The sequence below is a fragment of the Helianthus annuus genome, chromosome 11 (genome assembly GCF_002127325.2).
Source record: "Helianthus annuus cultivar XRQ/B chromosome 11, HanXRQr2.0-SUNRISE, whole genome shotgun sequence".
Classification (NCBI taxonomy): Eukaryota; Viridiplantae; Streptophyta; class Magnoliopsida; order Asterales; family Asteraceae; genus Helianthus; species Helianthus annuus.
Genome location: NC_035443.2, coordinates 156,629,399 through 156,655,268, shown reverse-complemented (window position 1 = coordinate 156,655,268; position 25,870 = coordinate 156,629,399). Strand labels below are relative to the sequence as shown.

The following is a 25,870-nucleotide window of genomic DNA, read 5'->3' as shown; positions in this document are numbered from 1 at the left end:
GCAAAAGACCAACCAAACAAATCTTCTTCCTTTCTACTTAACTTTACTGTTATCAGAAAAAAGCCCAAATTCTGACACACACCAATCAAGTAATTGTTAACCTAATTTATCCCACCAGACCCCAAAACAAACAAACAAACAATCCATCACATCACTAAACTAAAATCTAAACAAAAACATTTCCACAAACCCATATAAATAACAAATAGACAGATCCTAACCAAACACAAAATAAGATCTCAGTTTCAAATAAACATAAAGTAATTACCAACATGCTAACAAAAAAATCAAAATGTATGATATACGCATCAATATTTACTTCAAATTAAGTCACAAGAGCTTGAAATCTTCTATTATAGCAGCAGCAATGTAAACATACTAAATCAACTTTTGTGTCTTCAAACTAACCCTCTAAAGATGTTGTTTGGACAACCAAGTATAACAGCAATGTAAACATACTAAATCAATTTTTAGCTTGATATTCACCTTTTAAACATGTTATTTAGACACCAAAGTATAGAAGCCAACCTAACCGATTAAATCAACTTTATAAAATCTAATTAACACTTTAATATCAAAGTATGGAAAAAAATTAACTTATTAAAATCAAAATTTTAGCTTCAACTTAACACTTTAAGTACGTAGATTGGACAGCAAGTATAGTAGCCATGTTAATATATTAAAATCAACCTTTTAAAAATCCACACAAACATACTTCAAAAATCACAAATTCAAATAAGATTTTCACATTCCTAAGTTGTGAAACCACATAATTAAACTCTGCATCATCGAATTGACACCACAAGAGACTGAATAAAAGGATCACCAGTACACATACCTTGGAGAGTTCAAGAAGCGCGTTTTCATGGAGATCAGGGCTACTAACATCAAGTACCATTTACTCGGAGGACTACATTTTCGAATTGTTCTTCTAAGTTATGGGCTAAAATCACAAATCACAAACAATAAAAAACAGGTCGTCAACAATAAAGGCAAATCGCCATTCACAATCAACAAACAAACAATTCAAACATTAATAGGAACCACTTACCAAAACATAGCCGATTCCGTCAGAAACGAAGTAGCGTGGAGATCGAATGAGACGTGTTAAATATCTATAAGAAATATGTGAGATGGCTATAGAGGGGGGATTAACCAAATCAATTAGGTTTAAAAGAATTCTGAAAATAACATACATACAAAGCTCGTGATTGAATAGTCGGAGGAAACACAATAATCACTGCAGGGAAACCGAGAGTAGGGCCAATCAAGAACTATCTTGAATATCCTTAAACCTGAATTGCTTCCATTATAATCAGTATTTAAAAAATATACAAAAACAACCATCGAATAAGCTTTTAATAAGAATATATTGAACCCTAGATGTTAAAGCTCTGTGTATTAGATATCTTCATAGCTTATAAGAACATTCATCGAGATAACAAAAAACCCAAAATCAGCATTGATAGTTTGTTAAAAGATGGAGTCATACCTCTAATTGGGAGAAATCCACACCAAACAATCGGAGAAAGAGAAGATTATCTAGAATACATGATGGATTCTTCTCAAAACAATTAACGATTGAGGACGCATTTGAAATAACGAAATGGCAGAGAGAAATCCAATGAGTAATTTTTTATGGTAGATGATGCAAAACATTTAGGGTTTTCTATTAGAAATAAAGTTCAGAAAGGAAGGAAACGGTTGCAAAATTTTGGAAAGGTCGAACTGATTGGAGAGAATTGAATAGGTTACCAAAATTGAAAAAGAGCGTAGGTAGGAAGAAGCAAAATGCCGCCCAAATACCCATTTCTCTGGCCAAAGAAAGCAGCCACCTCAAAGTCAAATAGTCAACCTTTATTTTGCTTCAGTATAATATAATAGATAGATAACCCCGTGTATTACACGGGTTGAATAAATGAATTTTATATACCAAATAATAAAACATTATCTTTTTAAAAGCCTCATTTATTACACGAGTTGAAGAAATGTAATTTTATATATTAAATAATAAAATAAGTTATATCTATAAGAACCATATGTATTGTACGGGTTGAATAAATGTAATATTATATACCAAATAATAAAAAAATTATATCTTTAAAACCATTGTATTACACGGGTTGAATAAATGTAATATTGTTTACCAAATAATAAAAAAAATTATATTTTTAAAACCCCCGTGTATTACATGGGTTAAATAAATATGATTTTATATACCAAATAATAAAAAAATATTTAAAAAAACTAACGGATTTTTTTATATTTAAAGTAGGATAAGATTGAATATTAATATGAACTAACGGATTTTTTTATATTTAAAATAGAATAAGATTGAATATTAATCTTTATTTATTTAGTTAATATAAGATTGAAAAATCATATGATTGAATAGGTGGGAGGTTGTATGACGATAAATCGGTTAACCGTACTAAATGATAAAGATAACAGTGATTGTTGAACAAATTAATTAATCGAATTTAACAGAAACATTTGTGATGTTGGTAGATTCTTTTTTTTAATTATTTGAAAGTTAATATCAACTTTGGAATTAGTATGAATTCTTATTAGATTTGATTAAATATTATTGATAATAAAAATTTGTACTCCCTCCGTCACATTAAAAGTGTCCTATTTTGAATTTCCAAAGTCTTTATTTATAAACTTTGACTTTAATTATATATTTTTTGTGTTATATAAAACTTGATGAAAATTAACTCGATAAAAACACTTGTAAAACACACTCAAATCATATAAATTTCATCAAGTATTATCTAACACAAATTATTTAAGGTCAAAATTTATAAATAAAGACTTTGAAAATTCAAAATAGGACACTTTTAATGGGACGGATGGAGTATTAGATTAGATTTTAGATTTGATTAAATATTATTAATAATAAGAATTTGTATTAATTAGATTAAATATTATCTAAAAACTCATTTTTAAACAAAGTTAATTCATTATTATTTTTATATCGGATTAATATATTTTTTATATTTCTTGAACCTCACTTTTGTGAGGTTTGTCACACGTATGGTATCTCCACTAATTAAACTTGTTTTTGGATATAATTATTTAATATTAATATTAGTATTATTAATAATTTTAATCAGATAAAAAATGAGAGAATGACAAGTGTCTCAAAACAGGTTTTTTTTTTTATTATATAGTATAGATTTGAAATATACGAATTGTTTTAATTTATATTAAATTAAATTTTATAATTATCTTTTAATTAATATTAATTATTTATAATTAAGTAGGAAATATTAATATAATTATTTATATTAATTATTTATAAAAAATAAATAGCTTCAATAAATGGCATGTTTCCCCTTATTGGTTTCTTTTATTATATATATATATATATATATATATATAGCACCAAACCCAAAATCCGAATAACCAACACCCGAGTACCCGATATGTAATTCCGTTAAGAATATGGTTACATCAATTAAATTGAAAATAACCAACACCAAACCCAAAAGAAATATTCGATCAACACCTCTATAATGTGAACATTGCCCATGCATAATGAAAGCAGAAATATAAAACTCTAGTTAATGAAATTATTTTTAAGTATTCAGTAGGCTTGTGTTATTATTTTTATAGAATCGTGCATCATATGTCAGTTTGTTAAGGGAAATAACATAGCCAGCTTGCAAATTCTCTATGAATATTTTATAGACGTGAAACATGTTGTTAAGGGAAATAGCACGCATCTCGCAATTAATTTGATTTCTCATTGGATCTGTATGGCTTTAATCTTTAAATATAGCTTGGCGTCACTCAATTCCCAATCAATGTGATCTTTTTATGTTTTATTTTAAAGTAGGATTCGATTATTATCTCAGCTAGAAACATGGTAATTGCACATGATTTGCATGTTACCATTTATAAATATTCCTAGCTAGCTCACCTTTGTAAAATATTGCTTAGGGTATAAGGAGTGGTTAAACACTTTAAAGTGGCAAACCAAAAAACCGACCAATGAGAGCGCGCCATGTCAATTAGGCAAAAGTGTTTAAACTTTGGTGAAAAATGTTGGCAATGGTTTAAACACTTGGTAAGTGGTAAACTATTTTTTTTAAAAAAAAGGAAAAAGGTGTGATTGGTTGAGATTGGAATGGACCCCACCCCACCACCACACACACTCCCTTCACCGACGCGGTAACCGAACACCGATTTGGCAAACTTGGAAGCGGCAAAGCATGTTGGTGGTGGTGTTTGCCGCACGGTAAAGTTGTTTGCCGCTGCTTGCCGCTCCCCACTCCGTATGCCCTTAGGTACATATATGATAATACTTGTTTAGACTACAGTTACATTAAAAAAATGAAAAAAGTCAACTTAATTGTAGTTAAACTATCATATCTCCGACCAGCTCAAAACATAATAATTGCACGTTATCTATTTTATAATTCCTAGTTAGGCTGTCATGTTCTCATAATCTCAGCTTCAATATAAAAATACCTATGATTAGTTGTGACGTAAACGATTAGGATCCGGTGACTAGTTAGCATCGCCACAAAGATGAACTTCAGTACTCATCTCCTTTGAGTCTCATTCGGTCATATTTTGATATATTTTAATCCAACAATTCATTAGTTTGTCTTGGGGTCCGTAAGGGACTATTAGAAACAAATAACTTCTCTTTTTGTTCCCATTTAACCACCCAACTTCAATTCTGTATATTTTTTTATGATTTTTAACCCTTCCTTCCAATATTGTGAATTATGTGAAGGGTTTCTAGACACGTGTCACATTAAGAATTGATCGATAATTATTGGAGTGTCACAATCCAATTTCCTTTCGTTGGTAAAGGCTAAAGAGTCCAATTTCCTTTCGTGGGTAATGACTAAAGTGTCACAGTCTAATTTCCTTTCGTGGATTCTAACTAATGAAGTAAGACTTGGTTTATAAAAGTGTAGTTTTAGATAATTAATTACTAGGTTAATGCCCGCGTAATACGCGGGCTTCAACCAAAACCATATTAAAATCCATATATAATCTCATATTCTATAACACGTCTGCAAAGTTTATTAATACGTAGTCTTATACTTTTGCATAAAAAATTCTGTTGATCAATATACACCGGTCGAGTAAAAAAGAAATTATCAAAATATGAACCAAATGTTATAAAATGTGAATGTATTATATGGTTGAAAATAAAGAACATTATATAAAAAAAGATAAAAACATTTATTCATGTATAACAACTAATTATAGAAATTTTATCATAAATATATTTTCAAATCAAGTAGTAAAAGGGACTAATCATTCATCACAAATTTGAATCAAGTAATTTTAGAGAATCAATACACAAATCATATTAAGTAATAATTGTTATAGAAAGTGGTTAAGAGCATGAATATCATCCAAACACTTGCTAGTTGCTGGAACATCTTGACAATTTGAGATCATTCGTCTTCTTCTTTGTATTTAATATGAACAAAATAAATGTCACACATAATGAATCTAGTCATATAAAAGAATTGAATTTATAATTCTAAGAAATCTATGAAATGAAAGGTAAATGAATAAAAAAAATTAAATGTTCCAGGACTTACATATCATTTCCCAAAAATCGCAGCTGAAACCTAGATGTCGATTAAGATGGCTACACAACTGAATTAATCCTGAAAGTTTAAAGAAATAATAAAACGAAAAACTTTGATATTCAAGAGCAAGTAATCAATTCAGAAGAACAATAAATCAAACCCGAAAGTTGAAGCGTAATATAACCAACCTGACCCGGCCCGACCCAGGTGACCACTTGTACACATCAAGCATCAACTTGAATGATCCAATCATATACCCGAGCCGACCCAAATGACTAGTTGTCCTCATCAACCATTAACCCGAAAGATCCAGCGTGATATATAACCAACCCGACCAGGATGACCAGTTGTATCCATTAAGCATCAAACAGTCAATCTTGGCCCGTTTAGTATAAACAATTTTTAACAGAATAATCCAAACATAAAAACATATAAAAAAGATGCCAAAAAGAATATACCTTCTTTAATCTTCTTGTAAGGCTTCAAAATTTAGCAAATCATGTGAATTAGTCAAGGTATAAAATAAAGCATCTAAGATGATCAAAACTAAACCGATTAATTTTCAAAATAAAAAAAATCCTAATTGAATCTTAATGTAACAACACATACAGGGTCAGTCAACACATTTCAGAAGATACAGGTTCAGGCAAAACATTTATATTGTCAGACTGTCAGGCTCAGATTGTGCATAAAGATGACAACACCATGGCTGCAAGAGAGGTTGCATGAACAACTGCCATCCTACGACCTTGTCATACCATAATGCTATCTTCATTCAATTTTTACTCTGATCTACAAAATCATCACAGCCTCATGTTGAAAGGACAAGAAAAATGCACTTTGAATTCACTTTTTTATTCATCTTCACAGTCAACACTAAATGATTTGCTAAAGTAATTCAAATGATTTGAAAATGTCAGACCTCGCTTATTCGGGCAGACCTTTGCTTCATCATAGTTTTAGTCTCAGGTGAGAAGCATCTCATCAACAACATTGACTGAATATCCCTTAGGTGACATCGATCTAATTATCATCAACCAAACATCGATTACACCCAACGCTACCTAGAACAGCCGTGAACGGCAGCCAGCAACGATTAGGGCATGTTGCAACAACATGGCAGATCTAGCCATCATAGCCTCAGATGACAAAAGCATCTGTGGTGATCAAAACTGAATCGATCAATTTTCAAAATCAAAAAAATCCTAATTGAATCTTGATGTAACAACACATACAGGGTCAATCAACACAGTTGAGATGATACAGGTTCAGGTAATAAAAAGAAACCCTGTCACACCCTCAAAATACCACCTAGGGAGTGTCCCTGATAGGCGTGTGACGTACCAATAACGAGCCACCAATTACATTGAACCCATACAAGTTATAAATAAAATCCCCATTATTAGTAAAAATATACTCAATAAGTTAAAATGAAAATCAATAAGTTCAGCGGAAGCAAATAGTAAACCAAGTCAAATTGTTTCATAACCAAAGTATGGTCTCATGAAATCAATCACATAATCCTTCCAGTCGACCCATGACCACTCCAGCTACTCCAGACAGCAAGTTTCCCCAAATCCAAGATACCTAACGACCTGCGAGCATGTAACAAGTGTATCAGACAAAGCTGGCGAGTTCACAGTCTTAGAAAACGTTTGTTACCGGTTGTATGTAAAACAGTTCAATAACCAATGCAAGTAATATTGTTAATATCTCATTTCCGAACAATGACGGCTCCTGAAATACACGACTGCCCTTCCCACGTACTCCTATCTAGTACTGGGCCAGACTGGGTCATTAGTTCACCTCCGTCCTCTACAGGCACGGGGTGAGGGTGCCAAACCTAAGTAGCGCTACTAACTAATACCCGATGAGGGACTTACAAAAGATGATAGGTGAGAATATTAACCAATATACCCGTTTTTACCCAAAGACTTATCCCCCCATGGAATACCCAATGACTGTCCCCAACCACTGGGACGCATGCTCGAATGTAGTGAACTCACCTTTGATTTGCTCGGCATGTTATGTTAGATTACCCGCTCTCAGTTGGTCAACCAAACCCTACCGTGGTTACCAAAAGACAGTCAGTTTAAATGCATGTAAATCACGTATTCCACGTTCACATTACGCATGTAGCGTACACACCTCATCATATGAGTTATAATTATCGTTCATGGAATCCAACAGTAGCATATGTCATTTTATCACATAGTTATCACATTACGCACGTAGCAACAAGTATAACCCGTATTACCACACAAGTTGCAGCAAGTATTTTGCCCTATGCATATACACGTTACAAGTTTCTATCATACGGCTTGTTTTATTTTAACGCTTAGCAATTTGTGATTCACATGAAAGTGCGGCCCAAAGAGTTTAGTGTATGACTCGAGTGCTACTCGTTAATGTTGCTCGGCTCAATTATGTCAAGCCCAACCAGAGTGCATGATTTGTTCATCTTCGTGACCTACTAACTAGTATACGGCCCAACCCCAAACACACGACCCATGTAACCCTGAATTATATGCGACCCATTCTGAAAGTGGCCCAACTCGCTACCAGACCCAATGATCACAATGGTGTGGGCTACGTAATGAGCTAAGCAGTCATTTACTCCCCCCTCACCCAACCGTTAATTATTTCATTTGATGATTGCTGTGTAGCCCACACAAAGCCCCGATACCCGGGCCAATCCAGATTATTTACCTTTTTGTTCTAACCCCTTTTATCCCACTATACTTTCCAGTTTCATGAATTATAAATCCTCATGCACTGTTGGTTTATTAAACGCATCAAGAAGAAATTACATACAACATAAACATATCATCAGATTAGCACCAATGTTCATACTCATGATTATAATTCCAACAATTCAAAGCCCACACAGAAAATTCTATATATCAACGAGTGTCTAACAGAACCAACAACAGAACACTGAATTCTTGTCACATATAATTCACCCCATCGACTATCCACATAAGGTCACCTCCGTCGCTATTGATACGAACCTACAACATATAACCGAGAACCCATCCTTAATTTATTTATTGCATGAGGTCCTAGCAAACAAACATCCATTTTCCTAAATTATTCATGTCCGCTGATCAGCTATATATACATACATTCGTACTTTAGTCTATAGTCAAACTCATGCATACTACCCAGCTAATCAACAAATTACAATAATAGCATTTATCCTATGCTACTCGACAAAACTGAAACTCAAGTCAATACTTTTTGGGTTTCAAAGTCACATGCTATGCACTCATCATCATACCCTATAACTAGCATAGCCATTATAAAATAATTAAGTTGTATTATTTTTTTTTTGTTTGGTTGTGGTATGGACAGAGTCCACATCTTGAGCATTAATTCAAAGGTAAGAAAAATCACTGAATGACTGATTTGATATCATGTCTGAAGATTATGCCATAATCGTAATCATGACTTTATAGTCCTTGGAGTGTTTAAGCAACCTTGAATAGAATCCGAAGGTAAGACATTCATATGATGTGTTCGTGCGGCCCAATCAAATACATTTGAGTGGTCTTTAGCCAAATATTGAGTGCGTAATTTGAATGGCCCATGTGACACTATACTGTTTGACGGCAGACAATACATTCAAACCATGTGATACATTAATCATAATATAGTAAGAACCCTAAGTCATACTTATTATCCTATATACACACAAATCGAACAACTTCAATTAATAGTTATTTATCGTGCAAGTCTAAATCACTTCACTATCCTTTTATTAACATAATTATCGATCCAAGCATAATCAAATACACCAACATCACACGTATACATACAAATATGTTAAATCGAATTCACAAGTAATCAAGAATAAACAAATAAGGAATAATACAAATACGAATCTACTAACCAATCAGTTGGCTCGAACAAAATGATGTCTTCGATGGTGTGGGGGTGGGGGGTTTGCCGTCGAGCTTGAGGGAATGGAAGAGGGTGTTTAGGGTTTGCTATCTTTCCAAATCATAGTTTACGTATATTCCTAAAGTCACTAAAACCTCCCTTATAACCCTCATGACTACATAAGTAAACCAAATTGGGCTTTGGGTTTCGGCTAGTTGGATTTAAATAGGATGCATGTGTGTATGGGTCGAATAAGATGTATGAGCATATGGGCTGACTATGAGTGATCCGAGTGTGTGCAACCAATTAATGCAAAGCCTAAACATGTTACTACTAAACATTTAACAACTCAATTATGGGCTTAGACATAATGAACATTTCAACCATTCACATAACGCACTCAAGTTACGACATAAAACGAATCGTGACAGCAAGTTCTACATAGAAAAGGATAATGAGATTTCGGGTCGTCACATCATCCCCAATTTGAAAGAAATTTCGTCCCGAAATTTGACAGGTGTACCAAAAATGGCAAAGTGCCCGATCAGGATGATTGTGGATTTTCCTCAGGTACCACATCATCCCCAACTTGAAAGGGAATTTCGTCCCGAAATTCCTCAATGATATCAGGAGTTGATTCAACCATTCAAACAACTGGAGATATTAGAGCTCCCTTTGCTTATTACTCTCCCACAAGGACTACGGTCCACGTACTGAGTTCTAGCAAACTCTTATGATTGGAGTTCAAATATGTTAACGAATCCTGATGTCCCGGTACCTGATTTCAATAGATTTCCAACAACTGCAACCTGTTATATACCTCCGACTCTAATAAGGGTATCACAAGCGTTTCATCGGACAAACACTGCCCTAGATTCGAGACATAATGATATCATGCACGTTACCCAATTCATCAGGTAAGTCGAGTTTGTAGGTCACACTACCGATTCTTTCCAGAATTCTGAATGACTCAACATAACGTAAATTAAGCCTGTCACGCTTCCCAAGCGTACCACGGCCTCCCAGGGTGAGACTTTCAACACGATATGATCGCCTATAGTGAACTCCCAGTGTTTCCTAAGCTTATCAACTTTTCTGATGATCCCGCGTTGCCGTCAAACGATTTCCAATCCACGCAATCTTCCCAAGAGTCCCGAGTACACGTCTTGGACCCGTGGTTAGGTTGTCACCCACCTTAGTCCAACAAGGAGATCGGCATTATCGTTCACGCAATGCCTCAAACAGAGCCGTCTAAATACTAAAACGGTGACTGTTGCAATAGAACTCAACCAAAGGTAGATGTCCCTCTAACTGTTACTAAAGTCAATCATACACATGCTCGCAGCATGCCTTCGAGTGTTAGGATGGTTCGTTACCCTGTCCTTTTGTCCCACAGTGATAAGTAATGCTCATGACTAGACGTGAGTCAAGGGTGTTGTGTATTGCCTAGCATAAATCATGCATAGATCAAGTTTAGAGGTAACAGGGGTTGGCACCCTGTGCCTAACAGCCACCTCTCTCAAAGGAACATTAACAACTGTGAAGACTCGTCAGTTTTCTTGATTACAGGAAAGTGTGCTAGTAACGTGAGTCCATCAATGATCATCCAGGTGATAATGTTTCCGTTTCGAGTTGTAAGTAGACCGGTGATAAGACCCACGGCAGTCTGTTCTCATTTCCATATATGTGTTTCTCGTTGCTAAAATCCCACCTTGACTTTCCCACATGTCAGACTTCGTTCCCATGCGTGGCTCTGTGGGCCTTCAGGCCCGGTAACCCACACATGGCCTTCAAGTTTTAATACATCCTATCAAAACTCTGACGAATAGGATATTCGAGGCCCGTGTGCTTCGCCTGCCCCAGTTTCCCAAGGTTGATGTATAGTGAGGTCCAAATTTCGCCCCATGAAGTAACAAATATTGTTCGTCCTGCCAAAGGTTGCTCCCCTATTCCCTGCATGGGTCAATCTTGAGAACTCTCATCCCTCAGTTCTTCAACTTGAATAAGGCAAGTCTGATCAAGTATGTTAAAGTCGATAGCGAGCTGCAAAGCTCGTGCACGTCCAGGTTTCACGGTCGTATTCATTCAAAAGTTCCACCCAGCGTGGCCATCACATGTTTAGCTCTCTTGAAACATGGGTACACGGGAGGCCCTTGTGATCGATCTAAGTGGTGCATTCGGTACCATCCAAGTAATGCCTCCAATTTAAATCCAAAGTCTACGGCTTCCACCACAGGTCGTGACTCATGCAGTTCTTCCTGTAAGTCCATTACGTAATCATATGACCAATATCTAACGAAATGGGTCTTTAGCGATATCCACGTGTATTCCCACATCGTTGATCATATGACCAAAAAGGTATTTCTCGAATCCAGAAGTTACCTTTAACAAGACTTCGCGCGGAGTGGCTCCTCCCTCAGGAGCTCTAAGATAAGATACAAATGCCGCCCATGATGTTCCTTCCTCTTGGAAATGATCCAGAACGTCATCCATAAATACAGTCGATTCATGTGGTCCATAAAGCTGCTGGTGTGTTGATTAACTCAATGGTCATGGTGTACAAAGTCACAATGGCCGTATTGCGTTTGATATGCCATTTCAGGAACATTATCCTCTTGGTCTTCCGTCAATACATGGTCGAGGCAATTAGTTCATGACTATCACACTGCTAAGTTCTGGATAATCAGTACACATACGAAAAGGCTTTATCTTCCCGAATATAGATGGGGCTCCCAAAGCGAACAAAAACTATGCCTAATAAAACTCCTGTCCAGCAGTCCCTGTAGATAGTCCTTGCAACCATCCTTGTGCAAGACGGTATGTAGCACGAGTAATCAGGGCTGCCCCTGTCGTGAGATCACACTGAGATTCTGCCTAACAGTGGTGGAAGTAAAAATTGAAAGCTCCTCAGGTAGCACACTGAGAGGAATCACGAACAATTGGTGGATCCTCGTTCCTCCTTTTCCTTAGCCTCAACATCAGTAACGGTTGCTAACGTAGCGGGGTGATCCCTCCGTAGACTCTTCTGGGCCTTCATAGTTGATATGGCGCTAACCTTTGCACCACTCTGTTGCTTTAGAACAAATAACGATTCTCCACACAAAATTTTCTCGTCACAAGGTATGTCTGTGCGATTTCTGAATAACCGATCCACACTAACTACTGCATTGTAACCATCAGGGGTAGTAGAAGGAAGGTCGATGTCGAATACCTGTCCCCCAAGGTCGAGTTTGCATCCCAGCGAACATATAAGGCTTCAATGGAATTGCATCAGCCGACTCCACAACAGGTTCGGTTTTAAGAAACATCAGGGTTAAACAGAACAAAGACGAAGCGAATAGCTACCCATCCAAGCTATCGTGTCGCTATTACACCTGGTATAGCCTATGCCAATACTAAATGTCCGTCTGTGAGCTTCATTTCCAGTGTTGTTTTCGTCACCAGAATTTCCAGTACTGCCGTCGTTCCCTTGGTTGTCGTCTTGACTTAACAAAGTCAATCCTTGTCGAGGTCACCTTCGTTTCAATACTGTAAATCACGAGTACCTTGATGTTGCCGCGACTGTTGCCTCTAATATTGTTGCCTGTAACGGTGTCCTGCATCCTTTCACAAACAAGGTCCATCTTTTCACATTCCATGCCACGTCCTAAGGCATTACTCATGGTGCGGGCGGTTACACAGTCCGCTCTACAGTCAAGCGTTATCGATTTTTGTCCCGATTGGTTCGTAAGAGTCGACTCTCATGAGTCGCTGGCTGGGGTTAAGGATTCGATTGAAGTCAAATCGCTGTTGTTCGTTGCCGGTAACTAGGGTCGTACAAATGCTGAAGTCGGTAAGGTACTACGTTGACCCTTTTGTCCATCGTTCTTGCAAGTTGACTGAGTAATACACGTATGTCGCGAGAGTGTTGTAGAAGTGATCGCACTTCGGGATCTAAGGCGTCAACACGCTAAATTCCGACAAACAAAGATAAATGAGGAAAGTATAGTCCAATCATTTGACGCTGAGCCATCCAACTCAGGGACGCTCGTACTAGCACCTAATATTCTACACAGTTCGCTAGGCGTTCATATGTGTGATCAGGTGGTACTCGATAGCATCGAGATTCGTAAGGATCCAGAAATGGGTGAAAAGATCATGTGCGAGTAGGAGACAATCACTGCTATGACTCCTATAGACTGCTGTGTTTCACATTGATCAAATAATGTAACGGACCCCATTTTTCACTTGTTAAGCCTCACTGGGACTCGCATGCACCCCACATTATTATTATGTGTGCACCCACAATAATATTGTGATTTGCATGCTCATCTCAGCTCCTCCTAACTCATGTCAAATGGTTCCTCAAATTCGAGTAGCAAGCAAAGAACATCACAAAACGTGAGTCATGAATGTCTAAGGAAACACCACACTACCACTCACATAACGCATGCAAGTAATGAATTTATACTGTTGTGCTAAACGTGCAATCACATGCAATATCATATATAAGTGTTCACTAGTTATGCAGTACAATGAGTAAGCGAGAGACGAACCTTGCAGTCTGGAGCTGAGTGTCATGGTCGTATTTACCTATTCAGAATTGTTCGGTTATAGTCTGGTTTTACAAAAACGTTTGAAAACCAAGTTCACTATAACCGGTGGCTCTGATACCAAACTGTCACACCCTCAAAATACCACCTAGGGAGTGTCCCTGATAGGCGTGTGACGTACCAATAACGAGCCACCAATTACATTGAACCCATACAAGTTATAAATAAAATCCCCATTATTAGTAAAAATATACTCAATAAGTTAAAATGAAAATCAATAAGTTCAGCGGAAGCAAATAGTAAACCAAGTCAAATTGTTTCATAACCAAAGTATGGTCTCATGAAATCAATCACATAATCCTTCCAGTCGACCCATGACCACTCCAGCTACTCCAGACAGCAAGTTTCCCCAAATCCAAGATACCTAACGACCTGCGAGCATGTAACAAGTGTATCAGACAAAGCTGGCGAGTTCACAGTCTTAGAAAACGTTTGTTACCGGTTGTATGTAAAACAGTTCAATAACCAATGCAAGTAATATTGTTAATATCTCATTTCCGAACAATGACGGCTCCTGAAATACACGACTGCCCTTCCCACGTACTCCTATCTAGTACTGGGCCAGACTGGGTCATTAGTTCACCTCCGTCCTCTACAGGCACGGGGTGAGGGTGCCAAACCTAAGTAGCGCTACTAACTAATACCCGATGAGGGACTTACAAAAGATGATAGGTGAGAATATTAACCAATATACCCGTTTTTACCCAAAGACTTATCCCCCCATGGAATACCCAATGACTGTCCCCAACCACTGGGACGCATGCTCGAATGTAGTGAACTCACCTTTGATTTGCTCGGCATGTTATGTTAGATTACCCGCTCTCAGTTGGTCAACCAAACCCTACCGTGGTTACCAAAAGACAGTCAGTTTAAATGCATGTAAATCACGTATTCCACGTTCACATTACGCATGTAGCGTACACACCTCATCATATGAGTTATAATTATCGTTCATGGAATCCAACAGTAGCATATGTCATTTTATCACATAGTTATCACATTACGCACGTAGCAACAAGTATAACCCGTATTACCACACAAGTTGCAGCAAGTATTTTGCCCTATGCATATACACGTTACAAGTTTCTATCATACGGCTTGTTTTATTTTAACGCTTAGCAATTTGTGATTCACATGAAAGTGCGGCCCAAACAGTTTAGTGTATGACTCGAGTGCTACTCGTTAATGTTGCTCGGCTCAATTATGTCAAGCCCAACCAGAGTGCATGATTTGTTCATCTTCGCGACCTACTAACTAGTATACGGCCCAACCCCAAACACACGACCCATGTAACCCTGAATTATATGCGACCCATTCTGAAAGTGGCCCAACTCGCTACCAGACCCAATGATCACAATGGTGTGGGCTACGTAATGAGCTAAGCAGTCATTTACTCCCCCCTCACCCAACCGTTAATTATTTCATTTGATGATTGCTGTGTAGCCCACACAAAGCCCCGATACCCGGGCCAATCCAGATTATTTACCTTTTTGTTCTAACCCCTTTTATCCCACTATACTTTCCAGTTTCATGAATTATAAATCCTCATGCACTGTTGGTTTATTAAACGCATCAAGAAGAAATTACATACAACATAAACATATCATCAGATTAGCACCAATGTTCATACTCATGATTATAATTCCAACAATTCAAAGCCCACACAGAAAATTCTATATATCAACGAGTGTCTAACAGAACCAACAACAGAACACTGAATTCTTGTCACATATAATTCACCCCATCGACTATCCACATAAGGTCACCTCCGTCGCTATTGATACGAACCTACAACATATAACCGAGAACCCATCCTTAATTTATTTATTGCATGAGGTCCTAGCAAACAAACATCCATTTTCCTAAATTATTCATGTCCGCTGATCAGCTATATATACATACATTCGTACTTTAGTCTATAGTCAAACTCATGCATACTACCCAGCTAATCAACAAATTACAATAATAGCATTTATCCTATGCTACTCGACAAAACTGAAACTCAAGTCAATACTTTTTGGGTTTCAAAGTCACATGCTATGCACTCATCATCATACCCTATAACTAGCATAGCCATTATAAAATAATTAAGTTGTATTATTTTTTTTTGTTTGGTTGTGGTATGGACAGAGTCCACATCTTGAGCATTAATTCAAAGGTAAGAAAAATCACTGAATGACTGATTTGATATCATGTCTGAAGATTATGCCATAATCGTAATCATGACTTTATAGTCCTTGGAGTGTTTAAGCAACCTTGAATAGAATCCGAAGGTAAGACATTCATATGATGTGTTCGTGCGGCCCAATCAAATACATTTGAGTGGTCTTTAGCCAAATATTGAGTGCGTAATTTGAATGGCCCATGTGACACTATACTGTTTGACGGCAGACAATACATTCAAACCATGTGATACATTAATCATAATATAGTAAGAACCCTAAGTCATACTTATTATCCTATATACACACAAATCGAACAACTTCAATTAATAGTTATTTATCGTGCAAGTCTAAATCACTTCACTATCCTTTTATTAACATAATTATCGATCCAAGCATAATCAAATACACCAACATCACACGTATACATACAAATATGTTAAATCGAATTCACAAGTAATCAAGAATAAACAAATAAGGAATAATACAAATACGAATCTACTAACCAATCAGTTGGCTCGAACAAAATGATGTCTTCGATGGTGTGGGGGTGGGGGGTTTGCCGTCGAGCTTGAGGGAATGGAAGAGGGTGATTAGGGTTTGCTATCTTTCCAAATCATAGTTTACGTATATTCCTAAAGTCACTAAAACCTCCCTTATAACCCTCATGACTACATAAGTAAACCAAATTGGGCTTTGGGTTTCGGCTAGTTGGATTTAAATAGGATGCATGTGTGTATGGGTCGAATAAGATGTATGAGCATATGGGCTGACTATGAGTGATCCGAGTGTGTGCAACCAATTAATGCAAAGCCTAAACATGTTACTACTAAACATTTAACAACTCAATTATGGGCTTAGACATAATGAACATTTCAACCATTCACATAACGCACTCAAGTTACGACATAAAACGAATCGTGACAGCAAGTTCTACATAGAAAAGGATAATGAGATTTCGGGTCGTCACAAACCCTCTATTGTAGAAGCAACCAGTGAGAGAGTTTTGATGGAATTTTTAAGAGGGGTCGGTGACATTGTCGAGGAGTTTCAGGAAATGCTATCACTTCGCATTTCCTGACACTCCTCGACAAAGTCACCGACCCCTACATGTTTCCAGCAAAACACTCTCACTGGTTGCTTCTTCAACAGAGGGTTTCTTCTTATTACTTTGAACATGTATCATCTAAACTGTGTTTGACACATCCTTTGTGTCTTCCTCTCTTCCTTAATAGCTAAGAACGTGACACGTACACAAATCGAGGTCATCCTCTAATCTCCTTTAATGAATAGTATAGATTGTGAAAACACTACATGTAATCAAAATCTCCGAATTAGAACTGTAATTTCTAAAATTAAGCAAATTACTACAAAAAGGTAATTAAATTATATAAAAGTGAACACTTCTAATTAGATAAAATATTAAATTTATTCAAATTGTACCACAAATAGCAATCGAGTCATATCCCAATTACTTTGTAGTCATCAGAAATCAACATAACAGAAAAAAACTAAATTTATATTAAGTAGTAAACAATTTGAAAATTTCCCTGAACATTTTTATTGGTCGGCCAAATACGAAACATACAAAACATATATGTTTCATCAAAGTCAACAACATTTCTGACAGAGTAAATATGCAACACACAACATTAAGTCGACATTTCAGATTTTTTTTTCAGAATCGGCCATATAAAGTTGGCATTTATAGAAGGGCAAAACCTCAAAACAAAAAAATTTGGCATTTAGAGCAGTCAGAAATTGAAATTGATGACATAAATCATGCTCTCAAGTTTTGGTAAATTTATGCCAGTTCATACCAATCTACAAACAATTTAACCGATATTTGTTTTCCTTAACTAACCCTCGAACATCATTGCAACACAACATATATGACAATCATCAAATTTAAGATGAATCACACTGTCATCAAACAACGTCACCTCTAACCTGATGTAACTTAAAGGGCAACATGAGTTATCTCAAACTTACCGATATCAATTGCTCATGAATAAAATCCATTAACTTTTGGCTTGACATGCAATCCCTAAACACATGATGGTATCACTATAAGGGTGCCATGAAACGAACCATGAGATCCCCCTGCAAATCAGTAGATTAAAAGGGTTTTCAAAATAGATCCATTAATATCAAACATACCATGAGCATCCACAAGGCAAACTTTTAAAGAAAATGTGTTAAAAATATCAAAAATAAAATTATCGATAACAAACACATAGATAAAGAGACGGAATCAGGTCAAAACAGATTGATGATATATGAACAAATGAATGAGAAAACAGAACATATGACATACCTTAACAAAACGAATCACGGCAAAAAGGCACTAAAAACACAATTTCAGCCCTAATTCAAGATCTCAGTCATTCAAAACATTCAAAACCAATCGTTAAAGAGATGAATGATTTGAGTTACAGATTACAGATAGGAAAATAAACAAAAGATAAGAAACATAAACTTACCAATATTTGCAAATTATGTGAGTAGAAGATTGGATTTCCTCTTCAAACCGATCTATGTATGAGCAGAAGTGAAAATAGTTCTAACCTTCAATCGTTGCGTCAGTAGAGAGAGATCTAGGGTTTGCGAGTGTTAACATGGAGAAGATGAATTAGATATCGATCTGGGATGTGAGAAAATACGAAGGTTAAAGATTAGGGTTTGTTCATTAATAGAGCCTATTCATCAATTGAAAGTCAGTGTACAAAGCATAAAAATAAAAAGATTTGAAGGTTATGGGGGTGTTTGGGTTAGCTTATTTTGGAGCAACTTATAACTTATTTACTTATAAAAGTTAATAAGTTATTTTTTGAGTGTTTGGGTTAGCTTATTTTGAAGGATTTTGTGTCTTGAAAAGTCATTTTTGAGAAGTTAGAATTTCTAACTTCTCACTTTTAACTTATATAAGTTAATAAGTCACTTTTGAGAAGGAATCCCAAACACCCACTATGAATAGATCAAAAAGAAGAAGAACAGATCGAATTACCGCTTGAAGTTTCCAAATTTAAATAAAACAACCTTAAGAATGTTCATTAAAATTAAAAAAACAATTTGATATACATCATTATTTAAACTGTATATCAAAAAACATTTTAATTATTTCATTGTACAAAATTTATTTTATTTCCTTTTTAAATTTTTATTTCACTAACCAAACATTTTTATGTATAAAATAGTAGCATATTGAAAATAAAATTTACAATTGTAGATATTCAATGAAGGTTAGAAAAACATTAAATTGATTTAAATGGAACGTTTTTCTTAAAAAAATATTTATTATCAGTTATACAATTTAAAAAAGGAAACAAATCATATTAACTTTTAATTTTACGTAAATTTTTTTTAAAAAAAAATACAGTTTATTATAAATTTAATGAAATAATACAGTTGGCACTAATCAAACAATTTACTTAAATGATGTTTAATATGATGAATACTTTACTTTTGATTATAAGTAAGAACAATGTAGCGATGATTTGAAATAGAAAAGTACGGCAAACAATAAACTTATGATAGAATCTATATATAAAGTACGATTAACCAATAGGCAAAAACCATACTATTTGACGTGAACAAAAGCTGCTAATTGTCATAATCATAAAATTGATAAACAGTACGTTCGACATTTTCAAACATCACCGTCTCCTCCAAAACATTTGAATTTTCTTGAGGTAAATGTTGATGATCAAACTTATAAAGCTGAATGAGTTCACGCGGCCACAATTCCATCAAAACAGACGAAGTAATGAACACACCTTGGTCTTGTAGCATTTCCTGAAAAAAGATGATCATCAAATGACATTAAAAGCATAAAAACTTGTTAACAAAATTAATTGTCTTTTAATGTAAATACTATAACACAACAAATACTACCAGATAATCTTCAACATAACAACCACGTTTGAAAGCAAATTCAGAAGATGAGAGGCCATCATGCCATTGTTTAGATACTGACTTGAAACGATGTATTGATTTCGTATTGATCTTGATTAAAATGTGGAAAAGTATCAAGTGAAAAGGAAGCTCAACCATTGTATCAATAATATCTAAAACACTATAAAAACACATCAAAAATAATCTTTTTAACAAAAACAGTACATTATGAAAAGGAGTTGTGATATCTGTGTTTATCTAAAAATATTTGATATGATGAACATTATAAGAGTAATACCTTAATATGAATTTCTAAGATGTTATTGAATGAATGATTTGCAAGAAGGATAATGATGTTATATATAACAATCAAGATATTTAATTATAGAATCGATCATGTATAGAATGTTTTACATTATTATGAGATTTAAAAAATATTATTAACTTAATATCATAATATGTATACTTTTTTAAATATTATGTAGGTATAAAATAATGTAAAACAATGAAGATCTCAAAATATATAAGTTATTGTTTCAGAATTTTTCGTCCATTATTTGGATATTTAAAAAAATAAAATTAATAAAAATAACATTCAATTGTGATATGAGTTTAATATAGTATGTTATTTAAATTAAATCATTTTATGGAATTTAAAATATAGTATTTTCGGTTCACATATAGTTTTTTTATTAATATTTTGTAAATTGTTATTTTTAGAAGATTTAGTAAGATAAAACATCATTTATTACATAAAAATGGAAACAATTTACATAAAACGAATCTACATTAACATTTAAAATAGAATTACAATATTTGAATTTGAATTCGGTTTTTTTGGTTTGTTCAATTAGGCACAAGTTGATATTATTAATATTATTATATCATTTTTGAAAAGGCCCCGATTTTTTTGTTAAAAAATATAAGTTTTCGATTATAAAACTTTAAAAAGGAAAGAAAATCATACCAATTTAAGTGTTTACTAAATCTTAAAAGAGTTGAGGGGTTTTCAAAAAAAACAAAATTATATTTTATAAATTAATGGGGATTAGAAAAATATACTTTTAAAATCTATATAAATATTTTAGAAATTAAATTAAATTAGAGAATTAGAATATTGAAATCTTTATTTGCAAGTTAAATATTAAAAAATATTAAGAGTTTAAAAATGTCTAATTACAAAAAAATAAACAAATGTTTTAGGAAACATTTTATAGATGCAAAATAATAAAACAAAGATAAAGATAAAAGTTAAAAGAGTATAGGTAATACGAAATATTCCAAACCAACAATTAAAACCAACAAACCATATGTTTCAGATAAAAAAACCAACTAACCATGTATTTAAAAAAAAAACAAACCATCCAACCATCACAAATCAATCCAAACCAATCAAACACACAAACCAAACCAAAGCAGCAATATTCGAAAAAAGATAAATTGTTTTTGTTAAAAATACTTCAACCATGAATCACTTTGGTTCCTCAGCACCGTCTTCAGCTTCCTCAATCTTCCTCAATGACAAATGTTGTCTCCACCTTCCGATTGCACTCATCACAACCAAGGTAGTACCAATCATCTTTATCATCCACACTCATCATCGTACCATGAACTATGAGCTCACATAGCTGAAATTAAATGTAAGTAAATAGATTTACAAATATAAATATTATAAACAATTTTGTTTAATGTATTTATTTCTACTTTTAAAAAGTAGACACACACCTTATCCAACGGCGTAATATCAAGGAAATTGGAAAAAGGATGCTTGAATAAAAAGTCATCCGCAAGACTGATGTTTCCAGATCAACCAATAGATTTCTGACCATTAGACGCTGTTTTACATATCTTCTCAACAAACCTGGTTAAAATAATATAAGCAAAAAAATGTTATAAAACATCAATAAGTAGTTCCTATTTATTTTATAAACTGTTTACTTTGTTCTAAATGACCGAATCTCCTCTATGTCAGCATTGATAAACAGCCTGGTTATTTGGAAAGCATTAGATAGCATTATCTTCCCGGTGTAAAAAAATTCAGATAAGAGATTAAGATATTCAATTTCGTAAATCTTATAAATATTTATATAAAATCCACAAAGTTTATAAACAGTGAATACCTTTATACTTGTTGAAACTACCAAACTGCACAAGCAGAACAACATGAACTTCTTCTTTATGACTCTGAATGTAACCAAATATCTGATCGCAATACTCATCCCATAAAGTGCACTTTAACTTGATTCCCCTACATAAATATAAATTAAACACATATAAGGTTATCATGTAAAAAACATATATCATACTTAAATTGTAATGAAATTAAATTAGCATTTAATAAACAGACTCTTCATCCAGCAATTGCATGTTCATGTATTTGCTATCTTTTCTTATCTTCATTTTGGTCACTTCTGGTTCAGACCACTCATCTACATAGCCAATAAAATCTAAAAAAAAAATTAATTAAAAACAAATGTAATCAGCACAAAAAACAAAAATTAAAACATATGTAATCTATATTTATATATTTTTTAATTTATGATGTAGTTGTTATATATTATGAAGTACAAACCAAGTCGATACTTGACATTGACTTCACCGGCTTTTATGGACTCAAACGATGCTAACCGAATACCATATACACTTCCATAAAAGTTCTCACACTTTTTAACCGATGTATCAAAGTTTAAGCTAATAGCATGTTCCTTCTCTAAGTGTTTTAAATTTGACTTAATGACAGAAAGTTGAGATTTATATATGTAACAACGCTCATGTTCATTAAGCAAAATTTCATGTTTTTTCATAAACTTGCTCCAAACAGTAGCCTGCATCCGGGTCCCCTAATCAAAAACACAAATTAAAAGTAGTTAGTATAAACAACAATATAAAAATTAACCTACATTTTAGAAAGCAAATGACATTCAAACATACCTGCTCATCCATGACCACCATCTCAATACCAAGGGTTTTTACTTCTCTCTTTGGATTCACACGAATCCAAAGTCTTAACACATTGACCTTGATGGTAAACAGCTTGGATCTCCAATCAAGATTGTTTAAGAAAGTAACACTGTTTTCATCCATTGATTAAGAGATGAATGAAGTTAGAAAATGATTTGTAAGTGAATAAAATGAATAAATTAAGTGAATATATATATATATACAAATTTCGTTTAGTTGTTTTTGTCAAGAAGAAAAATCAGTTGAGTAATATAAAAAATTGTTATCGAATTAACAAATTAGTATTTTTAGAAATGGATTGACATTTCTAAAAAAACTACAAATCTCAAAAAGATTAGGCAACATTTTTATTCAATACCTAAAAAAATGAAAGAAAAATCAATTATTTAAAACAACTTACAGATACAATAAAAATTGACAAAAAACATATATAAGATTTATTGAATAAAAATGCTAAATCTACACTCTAAATCAATGGATGAAAACAACACAAAATGCAATACCACCCAAAAAATAACCACATAACATACATCAAATTTAATATTTAAAAGGTAAACTTAAAGTGTAAGAAGGTTGAAAATTTAAGTTTGTGAACAAACAAAGAAAATTTAATCATGCCATAAAATTTAGGAAACGGTTGTTTGGTTTTTTTGGTAATAGGTTGTAGTTAATTTCGTTTTTTTATTAAATTTAATTGATTAATTAAATATGGCATGATTGTAATGGTTTTGAAATATCATTGTTTAAATACAAAATATTATATGTCAGCAACGATTTTTAAAAAACTTCCATATATAAGTTTGAAAATCTGTTTTTTACTTTCCAAATTTAAATAAAACAACCTTAACAATGTTTTATTAAAATATAAAAAAAAACAGCCACAAATATTTTAAAATTTTAAAACTGAAACGTTAAAATAAAAAAATCAATTTGATATACATCATGATTTATACTGTATATCAAAAAAAATTTAATTATTTAATGGTTTAAACTTTAATATATTTATACTTTCTAATTTATGCAATCAAAAAGTCAATTTATATACATTATACTAGGCTATCACCCGGGAACATCCCAGGTTAGAAGAAGTTAGATTTCGATTATAAAATGTACACAAACAACACACTAAAAGTCGTTAATATCTTCTTTCATTTTGACAATAATTTGTTTTTTTTTTTGTTTCATCAGTATCCTAAGTTTGTTTACATGTGTATTGATATTTTTCATGTAAAAGTTATTATCTTTTAATTCATATTGACATCTGAATTAATAGTTGTTTTGTAAACCGATATAAAATCTGAATTAACAATACCTTTTATATTATTAATAAGATATTAAAAAAAAACATATAACGATCAAATAACCACATCAAACATACTAAAAATCCAAAATACCATTGTTAAAAACGTAAAAATCATAACAACTGATTTAAATTAATAGAAATATGAGCTAATTTTATTTCTTGCTAACTTTCTCCAAAGCCTTGAAACTACTTAAAGTTGAAGACATGTAGACGTCATCCAATGTACGTTTGTTAATTTTATTGGTATCACAACTGGTGTTACCATCATCGTCCTTCACACTTGGAATGTGACTTTTCTTTTTGATAAATTCTTTATCATTTACCTAAAACAAATGTGAAAATGAATTAAATAATAATAGAATTAAATATAATGTAAATATTAATGTATTAATATGAATCATGTATTGAAAAAAAAATACCTCAGTAATCTTCATCTTTTCTTTGAGCTCATTAATAATTGACTCATCATCAGTCAAGTTCGAGACAAAATACATCTCATCAAAGTTAGTCAGATTATAAGTTGTTATCTCAATTTTAAAGGCAAACATCTTTCCAATCAACTTGTTTAAATCCACGGGAAACATTACTTTTTCAACAACCTATGAATCAAAATATTGTATGATAAAATTAATAAGAAATTTTTAGAAATATAATGAAAAAAAATAGACAAAGAAAAAATTATTTATACATACAGGTGTTGTATTTTCTTGAAACAATTGTTCAGCCGACTTGAGAACAACTTTTCGTTGATTTCATCAACCAGAGGATAAAATAATATTAGTGGAACATCATCACTATTGTCTTCCACTTGAACTTTTATTTTGAATCTAATTAAGTTAAATAGAATCATACATATATAAAAATTGATTGTTTTACAAAACATATAAATATTAAAATAGAAAAAATGATTATATTACCTTGGAACTGGATATATAACACTTTCATCACAATTAAGGTTCTTGCACACATGAAAAAAATGTTCCTCCAAACTCGGGCAGTCTATAAAATCTGTACCCGCCTCCATTAAACATTTAGGACACTCCATATAGTGCCAACCAAAATGCTTATCTATAGCCTTAATAGTACCAAGTATGATAACAAATTGAGGCTGTATAAATTTAAATTTATGAAAATCGTTAATTTAAAGAAAAAAAATTCGACTTTTGCCATTATACAAATATATACAAACCTTCATAATTTGCCAAAGATCATATATATTTCTCAAAGGAGTCTTTATGATAAATTCATCACTTGACATCTACAAAAATATAAACGAAAAGTTAATTTTATATGTACAAAAGAAACTAAAAACTGGCTTTAATAAATTAATAGAGTTCTTGTAGATTAGAGTAAAAAAAATATAAACTCATACCTTCTCAAATTCAATCTCAAATAAAGATTTTTCTCTTCTAATGTATAAATTTCTAACAACTTTGAACATGTATTTATATTAACGTTTTAATTTAGGAAGTTGTTTCATTTAAATTGATATATTAGGATATAATCTAAATA

The 25,870-nt window shown here is 33.3% G+C and overlaps 1 protein-coding gene across 1 annotated transcript; it reads right to left on the bottom strand.

Moving 5' to 3' along the window:
* Positions 1–21,599: 21,599 nt before the first annotated feature.
* On the bottom strand, positions 21,600–23,178 carry LOC110888844. The gene is made up of 6 exons (XM_035980138.1): positions 23,026–23,178; positions 22,667–22,934; positions 22,442–22,541; positions 22,215–22,342; positions 21,921–21,955; positions 21,600–21,722 (listed from the first exon to the last, which is right to left on the bottom strand). Exons 1-6 carry the CDS (start codon positions 23,176–23,178, stop codon positions 21,600–21,602), a joined length of 807 nt encoding a protein of 268 aa, XP_035836031.1.
* Positions 23,179–25,870: the final 2,692 nt, after the last annotated feature.